The sequence below is a fragment of the Gorilla gorilla genome, chromosome 13 (genome assembly GCF_029281585.2).
Source record: "Gorilla gorilla gorilla isolate KB3781 chromosome 13, NHGRI_mGorGor1-v2.1_pri, whole genome shotgun sequence".
Lineage (NCBI taxonomy): Eukaryota > Metazoa > Chordata > Mammalia > Primates > Hominidae > Gorilla > Gorilla gorilla.
In genome coordinates, this window is record NC_073237.2 from 102,024,494 (window position 1) to 102,044,704 (window position 20,211).

At 36.9% G+C, this 20,211-nt stretch overlaps 1 protein-coding gene across 2 annotated transcripts in view; it reads left to right on the forward strand.

Moving 5' to 3' along the window:
• Positions 1–10,276, forward strand: part of TMEM38B (transmembrane protein 38B) — an 86,376-nt gene extending 76,100 nt beyond the window's left edge. For both annotated transcript variants that reach the window (XM_004048401.5, XM_019034225.4), the window contains exon 6: positions 8,327–10,276. In XM_004048401.5, the coding sequence (XP_004048449.1) occupies positions 8,327–8,542 (216 nt within the window). In that variant the 3' untranslated portion in view covers positions 8,543–10,276. The remainder of the gene's footprint in view (positions 1–8,326) is intronic.
• Positions 10,277–20,211: the final 9,935 nt, after the last annotated feature.

Consider the following 20,211-nt stretch of genomic DNA (forward strand, 5'->3'; position numbering starts at 1 on the left):
GCCCCAGTATACCATTTATCCACTTTATATCACTACAGATTAGAGTTGTCTTTTCTGTAGTTTCATATAGAGTCATATAGTATGTACTCATTTTGTTTTTGAGATTTACCCATGTAATTACATATTCCTAAGTAGTATTAGGTACCAGAATTTGTTTTTCCAGTTATCTGTTGATGGGTTTTGGTGTATTTCCAGCTTTTGATTATTTGAATAAGGTTGTTATAAATAAAGCTGCTATGAATATGTGTACATATATGTCTATACATAGACACATATTTTCTTTTTTTTCTTTTTTACTTTTTTGAGACGGAGTCTTGCTCTGTCACCCAGGCTGGAGTGCAGTGGTGTGATCTTGGCTCACTGCAACCTCCGCTGCGTGGGTTCAAGTGATTCTCCTGCCTCAGCTTCTCGAGTAGCTGGGAATATAGGTGTGTGCCACCACGCCTGGCTAATTTTTCATATTTTTAGTAGAGACGGGGTTTCACCATATTAGCCAGAATTGTCTCGATCTCCTGACCTCATGATCCGCCTGCCTCGGCCTCCCAGTGCTGGAATTACAGGTGTGAGCCACTGTGCCCAGCCAGACATGTATTTTCGTTTCACTTAATAACTAGGAGGAGAATTGCTAGGTCATCTGAAAAGCATATGTTTAACTTTTTAGGAAACTGCCACACTATTTTGCAAAATGGTTGTATCATTTTACATTCCCACTAGCAATGTATGAGAGTTCTGATTGTCCTAGATCCTTGTTAATTATTTGGTATTATCAGTCATTTTAATTTTAGCGTTTTATAGGTATGAAGTGATATCGCATTATAGTTTTCTTTTGCATTTCTGTGATGGCTAGAGATTTGAGCGTCTTTTCATGTGTTTACTGGCCACTCATATATGATCTTTTGAATAGTGTCTGTTTAAATATTTTGTCCATTAAAAATTGTATTATTATTGAGTTGTAACAGTTCTCTGTATATTCAGGATGTCAATCCTTGGTGAGATATATGTATTGCAAGTAATTTTCTCCCAGTTTATGCTGTTCCTTTTTCTTTGTTTAGTGTTGTCTTTAGAAGAGCTGAAGTTTTAAATTTTGATGAAGTTTATTTTACTAGATTTTCCTTTCATGGCCCTTCTTTTTGTGTCCTATTTAAGAAACTATTTTATTCCTCAAGGTTTTGAAGAGTTTTCACCTGTTTCTTCTAAAAGTTTTATAATTTTTGCTTTTTTTTCTGTTTTCTTTTTTTTTATTATTATACTTTAAGTTCCGGGATACATGTGCACAATGTACAGGTTTGTTACATATGTATACATGTGCCATGTTGGTGTGCTGCACCCATTAACTCGTCATTTACATTAGGTGTATCTCTTAGTGCTATCCCTCCCCCCTCCCACACCCACGACAGGCCCCGGTGTGTGGTGTTCCCCACCCTGTGTCCAGTTGTTCTCATTGTTCAATTCCCACCTACGAGTGAGAACATGCGGTGTTTGGTTTTCTGTCCTTGCTCAGAATGATGGTTTCCAGCTTCATCTATGTCCCTACAAAGGACATGAACTCATCCTTTTTACTTTTAGAGTCTGTGAACCGTTTCAAATTAAGTTTTATGAGTCCTACAAGGTAAGGGTCAGGTTTTTTTTTTTTTCCTCCATATGAATATGAAGTTGTTACAACACTGTTTGTTGAAAAGACAGTTCTTTCCCTCATTGAATGATCTTGCCACCTTTGTTGAAAATCAGTTGGCTTGACCTATGTGGGTCTATTTCTAGACTATATTCTGTTCTATTGATTTATATGTCTATTTCTAGCCAATACTAAACTGTCTTAATTAACATAACTTTATAGTAAGTCTTAAAATCAAGCAGTACAGTTTCTCCAACTTTATTTTCTCAATATTTCTTAGGATAGTCTACATCTTTTATATTTCTAAATAAGTTTTATGATTAAGTTGTCACTTCCTATGGAAAAAACGCCTTCTGGAATTGTTTTTGAGATTGCATCTATAGATTAATTTGGGAAGAAATCAGATCTTAAAAAGATTTAGTCTGTTGATCTCTGAACATGGTATGTTTCTCCATTTATTTAGGCCTTTAAATTTTTGGAGTACTATTTTGTGGTTTTCATTGTTTTATATGTATCTTGTTAAATTTAAATTTATCCTGAAGTAGTTCATATTTTTGGATGCCTTTAGAAGTAGTAGTTTTTCAAATTTCAATTTGGAATTTTACATTGCTTGTATGTACATTGCTTGTAAGAACAATCTTACACATTGTTCTTGTATCCTGTGACCTTGCTAAATTGCCTGTTGGTTCTGGTAGCTTTTGTGTAGATTCTTTAGCATTGTCTATATACATGGTTTTGTCTATGATAAAGATAGTTTTACTTTTTGCTTTTCAACCCCGATGCTGTTTTTTTCCTTGCCTTATTATATTGGCTAGAATGTCCTGTACAATGTTGAAGAGAAATGGTGAGTAGACATCTTTATTTTGTTTGTGACCTTAGTGGGAAAACATTCAGCCTCTTACCTTAAATAAGATATTAGCTATTAAGCGTCTTATACATATCCTTTATGAGATTAAGGAAGTTCTCTTTTATTTCTAGTTTGCTGAAAGTGTTTATCATGAATGGGTGTGGGATTTTGTCAAATGCTTTGTTCTGTATCATTTAAAATAATCATAGGGGTTTTCTCCTATGTTCTGTTAATATAGTGGATTACATTGATTGATTATTGAAATGCTACATAAATCTTTCATTCCTGTGATAAACCCCATTTAGTCATGATGCGGTATCCTTTTTGCATATTACTGAATACATTTTTTAAAATATTTTCAAGGATTTTTTTCCTGTGTGCTAATGGATATTGGTTTGTAGTTTTCTCTGTAATTTTTTTCTCCTTTTTGTATTAACATAAAATTGGGCTCATTAAATAAATGGAAAAGAATTTCTCTATTCTCTGAGTTTATGTAGGTTTGATATTATTTATTGGTAAATGTTTGATAGATTCACTAATGAAGTCATTTGGGCCTAGAATTTTCTTTAAAGGAAGGTTTTTGATAACAATTTCTTACATAGATATAGGGCTATGCAGATTTTCTATTTTACTTGTGTCTGTTTTACTAAGTTATATTTATTACGGAATTTGCCATTTCACTTAAGTTTTTTATTGTTGGCATGAAATTGTTGATAATAGTTTTTTGTTATCCCTTTAATGTTTGTAGAATTTGTGGTAATGTCTCCACTTTCATTCCTGATATTGGTAATCTGTGTTTTCTTTTTCTGTCTTTTAAAATCACTCTACCTAGAGGTTTGTCAGTTTCATGGATTTGTTTCAAAGACCCAGCTTTTGGTTTCATTGGTTTTTCTGTTTTAGATTTCATTAATTTCAGGTCTTTTTCATATCCTTCCTTCTGTTTACTTTGGGGTTTACTTGGTTCTTCCTTTACTATAAAGAAAAGATTGATAAATTTGACTCCATAAATTGTTTTTTAAAGTTGCATGGCAAAAGCCACTGTGGACAAAGTCAAAATATAGCTATCAAATAGCTGTGATAAAATACTTACAACATATATCAGAGGGCTGGTATGCCTGATATATAACAATCTCTTAAAAATTACGGGATAAAGGACCAAAACCTGATGGAAAAGTTAAAGAAAGTTATCAACAGACAATTCACACAGAAAAGATCAGGAAATGTTCCTCAAACATATTAAAAAATGTGGAACTCATACTTGAGAAACATTAATTAAAATAACACTGAGATACCATTTCTCATTCATCAAAACTGGCACAAAATTTTAAATTTGTATTTTATTTTAGTTTTGAGACAGGGTCTCGCTCTGTTACTCAGGTTGGAGTGCAGTGGCATGATCACGGCTCACTGCAGCCTTGACTTCCCAGGCTCAAGTGATCTTCCCACCTCAGCCTCCTGAGTAGTTGGGACTACAGGTGTGTGCCACCATGCCTGGCTAATTTTTGTATTTTTTGTACAATTTTGGTTTCACTATGTTGCCCAGGCTGGTCTCAAACTTGGACTCAAGCAACCTTCCCGCAAACGAAAAATTTAAAAGTCTGGCTACACATTCTGTTGATGAGGCTGTGGAGAATCAGGCACTCCTGCAAATGTTCTTTTTCAGTGTTTTCTGGATTTCTTCTGTGTTTGTGTTTTTTTCAATGTATTTTTAGCTATTCTTGTATATTGATATGAACTTTAATAGCAGTTTGTCTAGCTCTGTAAAAAACCATGTTGATATTTTTATTGCAATTGTGTTTATTGTTTATTGCAATTTATAAGCTAATTTAGGGAGGCAGTTATAGGAAGAAAAGCATGGAATGAGACAGGAGTGAGGACAGAGCCATAAAGTTCTCTAATATTTAGAGAAGGGAAATCTAGAATGGGAAATGGAAAAGGGGTGGTTGATGAGAGTTTTAAGGAGGAGGAGATAGTTTTAAGGAGCGTAGATGTGCTGAATACTGATGAGAAGTGTCTTCAGGTAATGTATTGTTTAATACATGAATGAGGGATACTGTTCTTAGGCCCTTTTGGGGATCCAAATGATCATATATACATTGAATAAGGTGTAATGTATACATTTTATTCATTGATGCATTGAATAAGATGTAATGTATTATTGAATACATGAATGAGGGACACTGTTCTTAGGTGCTTTTGGGGATATGAATGATTATATAAACATTGAATAAGACCCAAATCCTATTCTTAAGATATTATTGTCTAAAAAGGAGCAGGAGATATGCTAACTTGACTTTTAAACTTTATGAGGAGAGGTACTAAGTTTGCAGTATTCATCACTGCATCCTTAGCATTGAGTCTAGTGTATATAGTTGATTTTTAATATGTATTTGTTGACTGACAAATGATCAAAATGCTCTTTCACAGGTTTATTTAATTATTCCACACTTAAAGATATACATTGAATAAGGTATAATGTATACATTTTATTCATTGATGCATTGAATATTATTCCACACTTAAAGATATATACCAGAAATGAACAGTTCATTCACCTAGGTTTTTTTTTTACATTTGTTAAAATGTAAACCCTATGATTTTAATTTATTTGAATCATTCATGTTAATAATTAGCGAAGTCTGAGGGAATAACATAATCTATGGAGAAAGCATAGAGTGATCAGAAAACCTACTTGAATATGCCATGTGCCGTTAGGGATTCATTTTAGGGCCAAGTGACTTTCATTGGAAGATACTGATAAGGGCCTATTGGAATAGACACGAGTTACACTGAAAAGGATTATTTGAATTTGGGCAGGTGGAGACAGGAAGAAGTATGTTCTGGATGAAGAGAGAGATTAATTGTGCAAATTTTTCTTATATAGATATATTTCAGTATGCTTTGAATTATTGCTATGAAGTAGATGTTATATTTATTCATTCAGTGTATTCTCAGTGCTAGGCACTATAGAGAATATCAAAGTAGGTATAAGTGCCATATTGTGTGTCACATTTTACTGGACATTTTGAAATGGTGTAACTTGAGATATAAAGAATGTGGCAGAGCTTTAAACAAATTTCTTTACCTGAATTAATTTATATTTTAGGATATGTTGAAAATGCCAAAATATTTTTAGGGCTTCTATTTTCTTTTGTTTCCTCTCCTTTTTAAGTAAGAGACTATGAAGCCAAATACTATTTAATTTAGGTAATATACTTTTTCTTTTAATAGTTTGCTAAATAAGGAGACAGTTTTATATTTTATTTGTAAAAGAATAAGGATTTATTCTATTTGTCACAAGTACGTTTGTCACCTTGTTAAATCAAGGTCTGATAAGAGGCTGAATTCACAAAATTTTGTCCTTGAACCTCATGTGTCTATCTCAGCAGTAATTTCTGATGCCAGCAATACTTCTCAACTGAGTGACAAGTCTTTTGGGAGTGGAGATTCTATTAAAACACTTGACTTTGAAAAATACTTATTATAGTTCATGTTCTCAGAAAATATTTTAAACCCTGACACTCTTCTCTTTTGGATTTTGTAAAAAAGACGTTGCTGTTTTCCTGACAGTAGACCATTGTTTTTGATTGGAATTCTATTATATTTTATTTGCAGTTCCTTAAGTCAAGCTATGACCGAGGTAATTTTGCTAGTGTATCTCATTGTAACTATTTATTCTAAGGAATAATTTAATATAAAAAAGTCCTTAGATCTTATCCAATAATGGCATAAACTTGGAGGTTAATGTTATATTTGGACTCCTCATTTTACATTCTCTCCAGGTGTGTACACTCATATTTATGCATTTACCTTTCACTTGTATGATAAATGACTTCCAGATCTATATCTATTATTTAAATGTTCCTGGGAAATCTCTATTACTGCCCTTTCTCTTCTTTACTGTTTGGTAATTACTGATTTACTTGCCTGTCTCTGGCTAGTCTGTAAGCTCCTTGAGGGCAGGGATTACATTCAACATCTTCTGGAAGACAGTTAATGCACAAGCAGAATATTTTAATCATATTGTTAGTTTTAGACTTAGTGCTGTATTGTACTTCAGTTTGCCCTTCTACAGTGTAACCCTTTTGGGGTCTTACTTTAAGCCTGAAGTACATCCCTGGGCAGTTTCACCTTGTCTGACCTTGAATTCCAACTTATCTTCCCAGTAGCAGGCAGCTGGCTGCTAAAGTATCTGCTCAGCTCTTTGGCCTGTCAGCTATTGCTGTCTGCTAGGCTTTTGGATTCTCTTCCTTCTTATGTATGCAGAGTTTAGGGATTGGTAAATTCCCCCAGGGCGAATTGCAGGAGGATTTTAGGGCTCACTTCCATGCGATATCCTCCTCTTTGGGCTGTATTGACCTCAGGTCCTTACAGCTTTGGCCTTCTCACATTCCACCCTATGGCTCCTTATCCCCCCTGGACTTCTGCTTTCTATTCCCCTGTGCTGTGAATTTAGGTACATATCTTCACAAGAAAAAGCAAGGGTAAATGTGGAACTCACTTTATTCAGCTTTTTTTCTCTTGAATAGTAGCCCCATCAGGTTCTGCCTATTTCAGTTGTTTCCTAGTGTCTTTTAGCAGTTACTTTATGTACTTCTGTCTTTTGTTGATTTTGGTGAGAGACTGAGTCCTGATATAAGCTATTTAATCATGACTGGCCTGAAGTCCATGGGTATGTATTTAAAAAAAATTTTTTTAAAAATTGAGTTCAAATTCACATAAAATTAGCTGTTTTAAAATACAGATTTCAGTGACGTTTAGTACTCTCACAATGTTGTGTGTGGATGTGTTTTTAATTTATATAAATGATAGTACACTATGGCTCTTGTTTTGTGTCTCATTTTCACCTAACAGTATGTTGTAAGAATTTTTCACTTTTTCTTTTCTATTCTAAATATTGCATAGCATGCATTTAACTTATCTATTCCTTTTCTGATGAATATATACTTTTCTTCCACCTCCCCACACTGTATTGCAACTAGTGAGAATTTATTCTTGATACCATTTTCCCCAAGCAGGTAGGTTATGTAGGGGTCTTCTTTGAAAATTTGATCCCCAGAATTTCTAGTTTGAGTCATTATCTGTGTTCTGGAGGAACTGACTCTTGGGGAAATTCCTGGATTCTTTTGAGCTGTTCTAGACTTGAAAGTTCTCCTCCCAGATTTATTTTGGCATTAGCCTAATTTCTTGAGTGTATCTAAACATCTGTGAACACTGTGCATTTTGCCACATAAAGGAATAGGAGCACTCTCTACCCCTTGAGGTCTTGGTTCCTTTATATAAAAATATATGTGGAAAAAATTGGGGGACATTCTACAATCTGTTGAGGGTAGCATTCTGCAAGTCACTAAAAGTCTGTGACTTTAGATGATGATAGTCAGTGTATTTAGTAATTGAACTCAGAATCTGGATATTGCAAACTTCTTTACCACTTATTAGCTTTGTGACTTTGGGCAAGTTATTTAACCTCTCAGAGCCTTGGTTCCACATCTCAATGATGAGGGTAATAATAGAATAGTTGTTGGGTTAAAGTTAAAGAGAACGACAATGTAAAGCACTTATCTTAGTTCTGACACATGTTAAATGCATAGTAATGTTGATATTTTATCTTACTTCCTTTGAAGTAAGATACTTCTACTCATTTGGCACCCCAAAATATGGTACCTTGTATTATTTTTAATGAGTTGTGTTATTTTCCATTAAGTAGAATCTCATGGAGAACAGAGATTTTACCAGAATCTAGCTTAGATTGCTTCTCCTGGAGATTACATTAATAATGCATTTTGATTTTTTTTCCTTTTGTTTCTCTCTCTTGAGAAACAGAAATCATTTGTATTTAAATTCAAAATTAAACTTTTTTCCCCCAGATAACCATGATGACTACACAGACTTCTACTATGACATTTGCTCCTTTTGAGGATACATTGAGTTGGATGCTATTTGGCTGGCAGCAGCCGTTTTCATCATGTGAGAAGAAAAGTGAAGCAAAGTCACCTTCCAATGGCGTTGGGTCATTGGCCTCAAAGCCGGTAGATGTTGCTTCAGATAATGTTAAAAAGAAACATACTAAGAAGAATGAATAAATTTACGTGATGAGCTCTACAAGGCCAAAAATTTTTTTTCTTATCTACCTGTTAGATTGTGCTAATTTTTCTATGTATGTGATGTGAAATGAAGACTATATATATGGAATGGAGGTGACAGAAAGAAAGAAATTCTTTGTTTGAGGGAGACTTCCCCTTTCTGGATTGTAATTGTTGAGTGTGACGAGTGTATCATGTGATTATGCTTTACTGGTATAAGAGATTCTTTTGTGATTATTTGAATAGTTTTATATTAATAAAAGAAGACAAAATTTTTTAAATGTTAGAAAAAGCAGATTTGTCATTGCAAAGTAACAAAAATTTTAAGCTTCTAAAAATGTAGATATTTTCGTATTTTTAAAATTTGCATCTATTTGAGCTTTAGTTCAGCAGAATTAAATTTTTACTTGACATTATCATTAAAATTGCTAGGTATGGAGAACAATTCCTATTTTATTTTGAACACTGAGAAGAGTAAACTTTTCCTAAAACACTTTATATTATAAATGAAAATAAATTGCTAGTTTATATTTTAGATATAAACATCATATTTTTTATTAATACCTACATCAAATGGAAAATATCTGAAATTTTTTTTCCATAGCAGGTATTTTCTACTAGAAGTAGTTTTACTACTTTTCATTTAGAACAGAGTATGAGTCTTAATCTGAAGTCTTTTTCATGCCCTTGTTTTAAAAAAACTACTTTTTTTTGCCTCAAAAAAATCAAGGGTGTAATTTTTAATAAATTGTTAATCCTATGTTTTGTAATTTTCATTTTAGGAGCTTGACTTATTTTTTTCTCTCTCATAAAAACACATTTGTTTTAATTGTAGGAGAAATTACTTTTCTCAGCATTTTGCATGTTCTTTCTAATCTTCGTTGGTCTGAATATATTGGTGGTAATTACTGTAATTATTCAACAAAAAGTATATCCGTTCAAAAATTTTTCCACTATGTCTTTTTTCTAGTTGCTACTGTTTTAGTTTTCTAGTTGAATATCTCTGACAAGCTTTCATATGGTTTTGTTATATTTTCATCTACATGTAATGTGTTATTAATTTTATTAAATGAAAACTAATCACCTTCATGTGGAAATGCTCTGAGAATTGTCCTTAGGCATTTGGTAGTAACCAGCTAACCAAGAAGAAACAGAGAAACCAGAACTTCATATGGCAGTCCATTTAGATGAAGAATGATGATATAAAATCTGGTTCCCTCTTAGCAAAATAAAAAACAAACAAGAAAAGATACTAAATGATGTTAATTTTCTTACTTTATTATTTAGAAGTCCAGTTATAATATTACAACTCTGTGACATAGTTTCTTTTACCAAAACCATGAACCTACTCCCCGTGTCAGGTATTTTCGATGGTTTAGAAGTACTCGAGTCACGTTCAAGTTAGAAGTTTTTTGTTGTTGTTGTTATTTTAAATTTTTAACAAATATAAACACCAGCAGATACTATTACTTGCTTAAAAAATTGGGAGGGGGCACTTTTCATAGTCTTGGAGTGCTAAGAAGTTTATTTTTAATATTGTGACAGAAAGCTTTAAGTATTTAAGAGCTCTGTGTTATATTTGATACTCTTACAGTTAAAAACTTTTCAAAATTAATACATTGTTAATTATTGACCAGTTTTGAAGTTTCGGTTTAACTGTAGTTGAAATGGAAGGACTCTTGTTTTACACTTGTATTAAAGATAAATTTATTAAAATAAGTTATTTAGCACCAATGGAGTATTACATTATTTTTATGTGTGTTTTATATTTTTCTTGAGGTAGAGTTTCAGAACTCATCTAGTGTTTTGACTAATATAGTATATATTCAGTGATTACTGTTCAAATGGGACATTGGTAGAAACTTTATTAATCTATGCAAGTATCCTATAACCCTCAATTCAAGGCTCTTTTGTAAAAAATGTACTGGAGAACATGGCTTAGGCCTGAAACCCATCCTGAATCTATTCAGGTCACCTGTAGAGTCTTGACTTGGATTTGCAAAGCAGATTGTTAGAGTCCTTACCCAATGTGAAGCGTGAATAAGGCCTATAGGCCTGCCTCACACAGCTAATCAGAGGTGGCACTGAGAAAGTCAAGTCCTAATAGGTCTCCTTAAAAAAAAAAGGAGACAAAAAGCTGGCAAGAACATGAGCCAGCTTCCCTCAGTGCTGTCACTCTCAAGTAAAACATGGCCAAATGAATATCAAACTGGTTTATCAGATTAGTCACTCTTCCTTACTGAGGGAGTATCAAGTAAGGGCTGGAGAGAGACCAGATATGTGGAGTTGTTGGCTTTCAGTGGAAATGGTAGCCTCCCTGTGGGTAGAGACCAAAAGGTAGAGAGATGACAGAAGGGAGACTCTGATTAGTGTATTTCTTTTTTTGTCTATTCCTTAAAGCCCGGACACCTTTCCATTAAAATCTACTTCAAATCACAAGTTGATTACAATTGAGTGGAACATTCCATGTTGTAAATGGAATAATGTGTTCAGAATGCTCTTTCTTTCCCCCCAGTAAAGCCCTTTATAGTGTTTGCCCCAGGTGTAATTCACATCCTTGGTAATATTCATTCAGTTGTTTATTCAACAAATATTGAGTACCAGTTATGGGTCAATCATTGTCCTAGGCTCTGAAGATAAGAGAAGACAAGAAAAATGCTTTCTCCCTTGGAGTTTATATTCCAGTGGCGGAGAGACAGATAATAAACAAATATACTCTTGTGGTGGCAATAAAAGTTATGAGTAAATATTAAGTAGGACATAAGGATAAAAAGTGAGGGGAATGGGATTGTTTGTTACAATAGGACTGCCAGGCCTTTCTGTTAACATTGCATTTTAGCAGAGACCTGAAGGACATGAGGGAGCAAACCATGTAGACTTGTGGGTAAGTGTAAGGTTCATACTGATCCTTCATATACTTGATTTAAAGCATATATTCCCCCCAAATAATTGAATTTATCTTTCTTTTTTTTTCTTTGTTCTTTTTTTTTTATTATTATACTTTATGTTTTAGAGTACATGTGCACATTGTGCAGGTTAGTTACATATGTATACATGTGCCATGCTGGTGCACTGCACCCACTAACTCGTCATCTAGCATTAGGTGTATCTCCCAATGCTATCCCTCCCCCCTCCCCCCACTCCAACACAGTCCCCAGAGTGTGATATTCCCCTTCCTGTGTCCATGTGATCTCATTGTTCAATTCCCACCTATGAGTGAGAATATGCGGTGTTTGGTTTTTTGTTCTTGTGATAGTTTACTGAGAATGATGATTTCCAATTTCATCCATGTCCCTACAAAGGACATGAACTCATCATTTTTTATGGCTGCATAGTATTCCATGGTGTATATGTGCCACATTCTCTTAATCCAGTCTATCATTGTTGGACATTTGGGTTGGTTCCAAGTCTTTGTTATTGTGAATAATGCCACAATAAACATACGTGTGCATGTGTCTTTATAGCAGCATGATTTATAGTCCTTTGGATATAGTCCTTTGGGTATATACCCAGTAATGGGATGGCTGGGTCAAATGGTATTTCTAATTCTAGATCCCTGAGGAATCACCACACTGACTTCCACAATGGTTGAACTAGTTTACAGTCCCACCAACAGTGTAAAAGTGTTCCTATTTCTCCACATCCTCTCCAGCACCTGTTGTTTCCTGACTTTTTAATGATTGCCATTCTAACTGGTGTGAGATGGTATTTCATTGTGGTTTTGATTTGCATTTCTCTGATGGCCAGTGATGATGAGCATTTTTTCATGTGTTTTTTGGCTACATAAATGTCTTCTTTTGAGAAGTGTCTGTTCATGTCCTTTGCCCACTTTTTGATGGGGTTGTTTGTTTTTTTCTTGTAAATTTGTTTGAGTTCATTGTAGATTCTGGATATTAGCCCTTTGTCAGATGAGTAGGTTGTGAAAATTTTCTGCCATTTTGTAGGTTGCCTGTTCACTCTGATGGTAGTTTCTTTTGCTGTGCAGAAGCTCTTGAGTTTAATTAGATCCCATTTGTCAATTTTGTCTTTTGTTGCCATTGCTTTTGGTGTTTTGGACATGAAGTCCTTGCCCATGCCTATGTCCTGAATGGTAATGCCTAGGTTTTCTTCTAGGGTTTTTATGGTTTTAGGTCTAACGTTTAAGTCTTTAATCCATCTTGAATTAATTTTTTGTATAAGGTGTAAGGAAGGGATCCAGTTTCAGCTTTCTACATATGGCTAGCCAGTTTTCCCAGCACCATGTATTAAATAGGGAATCCTTTCCCCATTTCTTGTTTTTCTCAGGTTTGTCAAAGATCAGATAGTTGTAGATATGCGGCATTATTTCTGAGGGTCTGTTCTGTTCCATTGATCTATATCTCTGTTTTGGTACCAGTATCATGCTGTTTTGGTTACTGTAGCCTTGCAGTATAGTTTAAAGTCAGGTAGTGTGATGCCTCCAGCTTTGTTCTTTTGGCTTACGATTGCCTTGGCGATGCGGGCTCTTTTTTGGTTCCATATGAACTTTAAAGTAGTTTTTTCCAATTCTGTGAAGAAAGTCATTGGTAGCTTGATGGGGATGGCATTGAATCTATACATTACCTTGGGCAGTATGGCCATTTTCACAATATTGATTCTTCCTACCCATGAGCATGGAATGTTCTTCCATTTGTTTGTATCCTCTTTTATTTCCTTGAGCAGTGGTTTGTAGTTCTCCTTGAAGAGGTCCTTCACATCCCTTGTAAGTTGGATTCCTAGGTATTTTATTCTCTTTGAAGCAATTGTGAATGGGAGTTCACTCATGATTTGGCTCTCTGTTTGTCTGTTGTTGGTGTATAAGAATGCTTGTGATTTTTGCAATTGATTTTGTATCCTGAGACTTTGCTGAAGTTGCTTATCAGCTTAAGGAGATTTTGGGCTGAGACAATGGGGTTTTCTAGATATACAATCATGTCGTCTGCAAACAGGGACAATTTGACTTCCTCTTTTCCTAATTGAATACCCTTTATTTCCTTCTCCTGCCTAATTGCCCTGGCCAGAACTTCCAACACTGTGTTGAATAGGAGTGGTGAGAGAGGGCATCCCTGTCTTGTGCCAGTTTTCAAAGGGAATGCTTCCAGTTTTTGCCCATTCAGTATGATATTGGCTGTGGGTCTGTCATAGATAGCTCTTATTATTTTGAGATACATCCCATCAATACCTAATTTATTGAGAGTTTTTAGCATGAAGGGTTGTTGAATTTTGTCAAAGGCCTTTTCTGCATCTATTGAAATAATCATGTGGTTTTTGTCTTTGGCTCTGTTTATATGCTGGATTACATTTATTGATTTGAACATATTGAACCAGCCTTGCATCCCAGGGATGAAGCCCACTTGATTATGGTGGATAAGCTTTTTGATGTGCTGCTGGATTCGTTTTGCCAGTATTTTATTGAGGATTTTTGCATCAATGTTCATCAAGGATATTGGTCTAAAATTCTCTTTTTTGGTTGTGTCTCTGCCCGGCTTTGGTATCAGGATGACGCTGGCCTCAGAAAATGAGTAAGGGAGGATTCCCTCTTTTTCTATTGATTGGAATAGTTTCAGAAGGAATGGTACCAGTTCCTCCTTGTACCTCTGGTAGAATTTGGCTGTGAATCTGTCTGGTCCTGGACTCTTTTTGGTTGGTAAGCTATTGATTATTGCCACAATTTCAGCTCCTGTTATTGGTCTATTCAGAGATTCAAGTTCTTCCTGGTTTAGTCTTGGGAGAGTGTATGTGTCAAGGAATTTATCCATTTCTTCTAGATTTTCTAGTTTATTTGCGTAGAGGTGTTTATAGTATTCTCTGATGGTAGTTTGTATTTCTGTGGGATCGGTGGTGATATCCCCTTTATCATTTTTTATTGTGTCTATTTGATTCTTCTCTCTTTTTATCTTTATTAGTCTTGCTAGCGGTCTATCAATTTTGTTGATCCTTTCAAAAGAACAGCTCCTGGATTCATTAATGTTTTGAAGGGTTTTTTGTGTCTCTATTTCCTTCAGTTCTGCTCTGATTTTAGTTATTTCTTGCCTTCTGCTAGCTTTTGAATGTGTTTGCTCTTACTTTTCTAGTTCTTTTAATTGTGATGTTAGGGTGTCAATTTTGGATCTTTCCTGCTTTCTCTTGTGGGCATTTAGTGCTATAAATTTCCCTCTACACACTGCTTTGAATGCCTCCCAGAGATTCTGGTATGTTGTGTCTTTGTTCTCGTTGGTTTCAAAGAACATCTTTATTTCTGCCTTCATTTCGTTATGTATCCAGTAGTCATTCAGGAGCAGGTTGTTCAGTTTCCATGTATTTGAGCGGTTTTGAGTGAGATTCTTAATCCTGAGTTCTAGTTTGATTGCACTGTCGTCTGAGAGATAGTTTGTTACAATCTCTGTTCTTTTACATTTGCTGAGGAGTGCTTTACTTCCAAGTATGTGGTGAATTTTGGAATAGGTGTGGTGTGGTGCTGAAAAAAATGTATATTCTGTTGATTTGGGGTGGAGAGTTCTGTAGATGTCTATTAGGTCTGCTTGGTGCAGAGCTGAGTTCAATTCCTGGGTATCCTTGTTGACTTTCTGTCTCGTTGATCTGTCTAATGTTGACAGTGGGGTGTTAAAGTCTCCCATTATTAATGTGTGGGAGTCTAAGTCTCTTTGTAGGTCACTCAGGACTTGATTTACGAATCTGGGTGCTCCTGTATTGGGTGCATATATATTTAGGCTAGGTAGCTCTTCTTGTTGAATTGATCCCTTTACCATTATGTAATGGCCTTCTTTGTCTCTTTTGATCTTTGATGGTTTAAAGTCTGTTTTATCAGAGACTAGGATTGCAACCCCTGCCTTTTTTTGTTTTCCATTTGCTTGGTAGATCTTCTTCCATCCTTTTATTTTGAGCCTATGTGTGTCTCTGCACATGAGATGGGTTTCCTGAATACAGCACACTGATGGGTCTTGACTCTTTATCCAATTTGCCAGTCTGTGTCTTTTAATTGGAGCATTTAGTCCATTTACATTTAAAGTTAATATTGTTATGTGTGAATTTGATCCTGTCATTATGATGTTAGCTGGTGATTTTGCTCGTTAGTTGATGCAGTTTCTTCCTAGTCTCAGTGGTCTTTACATTTTGGCATGATTTTGCAGCGGCTGGTACCGGTTGTTCCTTTCCATGTTTAGCGCTTCCTTCAGGAGCTCTTTTAGGGCAGGCCTCGTGGTGACAAAATCTCTCAGCATTTGCTTGTCTGTAAAGTATTTTATTTCTCCTTCACTTATGAAGCTTAGTTTGGCTGGATATGAAATTCTGGGTTGAAAATTCTTTTCTTTAAGAATGTTGAATATTGGCCCCCACTCTCTTCTGGCTTGTAGGGTTTCTGCCGAGAGAACCGCTGTTAGTCTGATAGGCTTCCCTTTGTGGGTAACCCGACCTTTCTCTCTGGCTGCCCTTAACATTTTTTCCTTCATTTCAACTTTGGTGAATCTGACAGTTATGTGTCTTGGAGTTGCTCTTCTCGAGGAGAATCTTTGTGGCGTTCTCTGTGTTTCCTGAATCTGAACGTTGGCCTGCCTTGCTAGATTGGGGAAGTTCTCCTGGATAGTGTCCTGCAGAGTGTCTTCCAACTTGGTTCCATTCTCCCCATCACTTTCAGGTACACCAATCAGACGTAGATTTGGTCTTTTCACATAGTCCCATATTTCTTGGAGGCTTGGCTCATTTCTTTTTATTCTTTTTTCTCTAAACTTCCCTTCTTGCTTCATTTCATTAATTTCGTCTTCCATTGCTGATACCCTTTCTTCCAGTTGATTGCTTCGGCTCCTGAGGCTTCTGCATTCTTCACGTAGTTCTCGAGCCTTGGTTTTCAGCTCCATCAGCTCTTTTAAGCACTTCTCTGTATTGGTTATTCTAGTTGTACATTCGTCTAAATTTTTTTCCAAGTTTTCAACTTCTTTGTCTTTGGTTTGAATGTCCTCCCGTAGCTCAGAGTAATTTGATCATCTGAAGCCTTCTTCTCTCAGCTCGTCAAAGTCATTCTGCGTCCAGCTTTGTTCCGTTGCTGGTGAGGAACTGCGTTCCTTTGGAGGAGGAGAGGCGCTCTGCATTTTAGAGTTTCCAGTTTTTCTGTTCTGTTTTTTCCCCATCTTTGTGGTTTTATTTACTTTTGGTCTTTGATGATGGTGATGTACAGATGGGTTTTCGGTGTGGATGTCCTTTCTGTTTGTTAGTTTTCCTTCTAACAGACAGGACCCTCAGCTGCAGGTCTGTTGGAATACCCTGTCGTGTGAGGTGTCAGTGTGCCCCTGCTGGGGGGTGCCTCCCAGTTAGGCTGCTCAGGGGTCAGGGGTCAGGGACCCACTTGAGGAGGCAGTCTGCCCGTTCTCAGATCTCCAGCTGCGTGCTGGGAGAACCACTGCTCTCTTCGAAGCTATCAGACAGGGACATTTAAGTCTGCAGAGGTTACTGCTGTCTTTTTGTTTGTCTGTGCCCTGCCCCCAGAGGTGGAGCCTACAGAGGCAGGCAGGCCTCCTTGAGCTGTAGTGGGCTCCACCCAGTTCGAGCTTCCAGGCTGCTTTGTTTACCTAAGCAAGCTTGGGCAATGGAGGGCGCCCCTCCCCCAGCCTGGCTGCCGCCTTGCAGTTTGATCTCAGACTGCTGTGCTAGCAATCAGCGAGACTCCGTGGGCATAGGACCCTCCGAGCCAGGTGCGGGATATAATTTCGTGGTGCGCCGTTTTTTAAGCCGGTCTGAAAAGCGCAATATTCGGGTGGGAGTGACCCGATTTTCCAGGTGCGTCCGTCACCCCTTTGTTTGACTTGGAAAGGGAACTCCCTGACCCTTGCGCTTCCCAAGTGAGGCAGTGCCTCGCCCTGCTTCGGCTCGCGCACGGTGCGCGCACCCACTGACCTGCGCCCACTGTCTGGCACTCCCTAGTGAGATGAACCCGGTACCTCAGATGGAAATGCAGAAATCACCCGTCTTCTGTGTCGCTCACGCTGGGAGCTGTAGACCGGAGCTGTTCCTATTCGGCCATCTTGGCTCCTCCAATTTTACTCTGTAGTTTGTAACAGACATACTTCTTAAACAATTTATTATTTTACAGTTTTTTCTGTTGAGGTAAGGTTTGCATACAGTAAAATGCACAAATAGTAAGTGTGCATACCATGAGTTTTGAAAAATGCATACAACTTTATAACCTAAACTTCTACTTAGATATGTTACTAGCACTTCTGGAAGTTCCTTTCCAGTTAACTCCCCTACAACTGAACTTAATATAACTGAGTCATGCAATATGTTCTCTTTTGTGTAGACTTCTTTACAACTCAGCATAATGCCTTTGAAATCATCCGTCTTGTTGCATTTATCAGTAGTTCATTCCTTTATAATTGCTTAGTAGTTTTACTCTATGGATATACCACAATTTTTATCCATTGATGCACATCAGTTCTGTTTCTTGTTTGGAGTTATCTGAATAAGTTACTCTGAACATTTTTGTATAAGTCTTTGGTGAACATTTTGGTGAATGATTTATATTCCTTTGGGCACATACCCAGTAATGGGATTGCTGGATTGAATGGTAGTTATAAATTCTTTGAGAAATCTCCAAACTGCTTTCCACAATGGCTGAAGTAATATACATTCCTACCAGCAGTATGTAAGTGTTCTCTTTTCTCGGCAGCCTCACCAGCATCTGTTATTTTTTTTACTTTTTAATAATTGCCTTTTTTTTTTTTTTGAGATTGTTTTTTTTTTTTGAGTTGCACTCTGTCACCCAGGCTGGAGTGCAATGGCACAATCTCTGCTCACTGCAACCTCCGCCTCCCGGGTTCAAGCGGTTCTCCTGCCTCAGCCTCCCAAGTAGCTGGGATTACAGGGTGTGCCACCACACCTGGCTAATTTTGTATTTTTAATAGAAATGGGGTTCCACCATGTTGGCCAGGCTGGTCTTGAACTTCTGACCTCAGGTGATTCACCCACCTTGGCCTCCCAAAGTGCTGTGATTACAGGCATGAGCCACCACACCCATCCAATAATTGCTTTTCTGACTGATGTGAGATGGTTATCTCGCTATGGGTTTGATTTCTATTTCTCTAATGGTTAGTGATATTGGGCATTTTTTCATATGCTTGTTGCCACGTGTATGTCGTCTTTTGAAAAGTGTTGATGTTCTTTGCCACCACCCTGCAGTCCCCCCCCCCTTTTTTTTTTTTGAGACTGAGTCACACTCTGTTGCCCAGGCTGGAGTGCAGTGGTGCAGTGGCACAATTTTTGCTCACTGCAACCTCTGCCTCTTGAGTTCAAGTGATTCTCGTGCCTCAGCCTCCTGAGTAGTTGCGATTTCAGGCATGCACCACTGTGCCTGGCTAATTTTTATATTTTTAGTAGAGATGGTGTTTCACCATGTTGCCCAGGCTGGTCTTGAACTCCTGGACTCAAGCAATCCACCCACCTCGGCCTCCCAAAGTTCTGGGATTACAGGTGTGAGCCACCGCCAACCCAGTCCTTTGGCCGTTTTTTTTTTTTTTTTTTAAGAGAAATGCTCATTTAATGCCACTGTGTTCCAAACGGAAATCTTAAGTTTTTCTGTAAGCAATGGTGAATCTCCTCATTAATGCCATCAATATATACATACATACATAACATACATACATGCATGCATATATATGTTTCAACTTCTATCTGTATCTGTCATCTAACTATATATATAGATATATAGATATTTTCATTTTAGGTTCAGGAGGTACATGTACAGGTTTGATACATTTGTATATTGCATGATGCTGGGATTTGGGATATGATTGATCCCATCACCCAGGTATGGAGCACGGTATCCAATAGGTAGTTTTTCAGCATTTGCCCACTTCCAGTTCTCCCCTAATAGTCCCCACTGTCTGTTGTTCCCATCTTTGTGTCCATGTGTACCAAATGCTTAGCTCCCACTTATCAGTGAGTATATATATTTGGTTTTCTGTTCCTGTGTTAATTCACTTAGCATAATGACCTCAAGCTGCATCCATGTTACTGCAAAGGACATGATTTCATTCTTTTTTACTGCTTTTTAGTATTCCATGGTGTACATGTACATTTTCTTTTTTTTTAATTACACTTTAAGTTCTAGGGTACATGTGCACAACGTGCAGGTTTGTTACATTTGTATACGTGTGCCATGTTGGTGTGCCGCACCCATTAACTTGTCATTTACATTAGGTGTATCTCCTAATGCTTTCCCTCTCCTGTCCCTCCACCCCACAACAGGCCCCAGTGTGTGATGTACCCCTTCCTGTGTCCAAGTGTTCTCATTGTTCAGTTCCCACCTATGAGTGAGAACATGTGGTGTTTGGTTTTTTGTCCTTGCAAAAGTTTGCTGAGAATGATGGTTTCTAGCTTCATCCATGCCCCTACAGAGGACATGAGCTCATCCTTCTTTTATGGCTGCATAGTATTCCATGCTGTATATGTGCCACATTTTCTTAATCCAGTCTATCATTGTTGGACATTTGGGTTGGTTCCAAGTCTTTGTTATTGTGAATAATGCCGCAATAAACATACGTGTGCATGTGTCTTTATAGCAGCATGATTTATAATCCTTTGGGTATATACCCCGTAATGGGATGGCTGGGTCAAATGGTATTTCTAGTTCTAGATCCTTGAAGAATCGCCACACTGTCTTCACAATGGTTAAACTAGTTTAC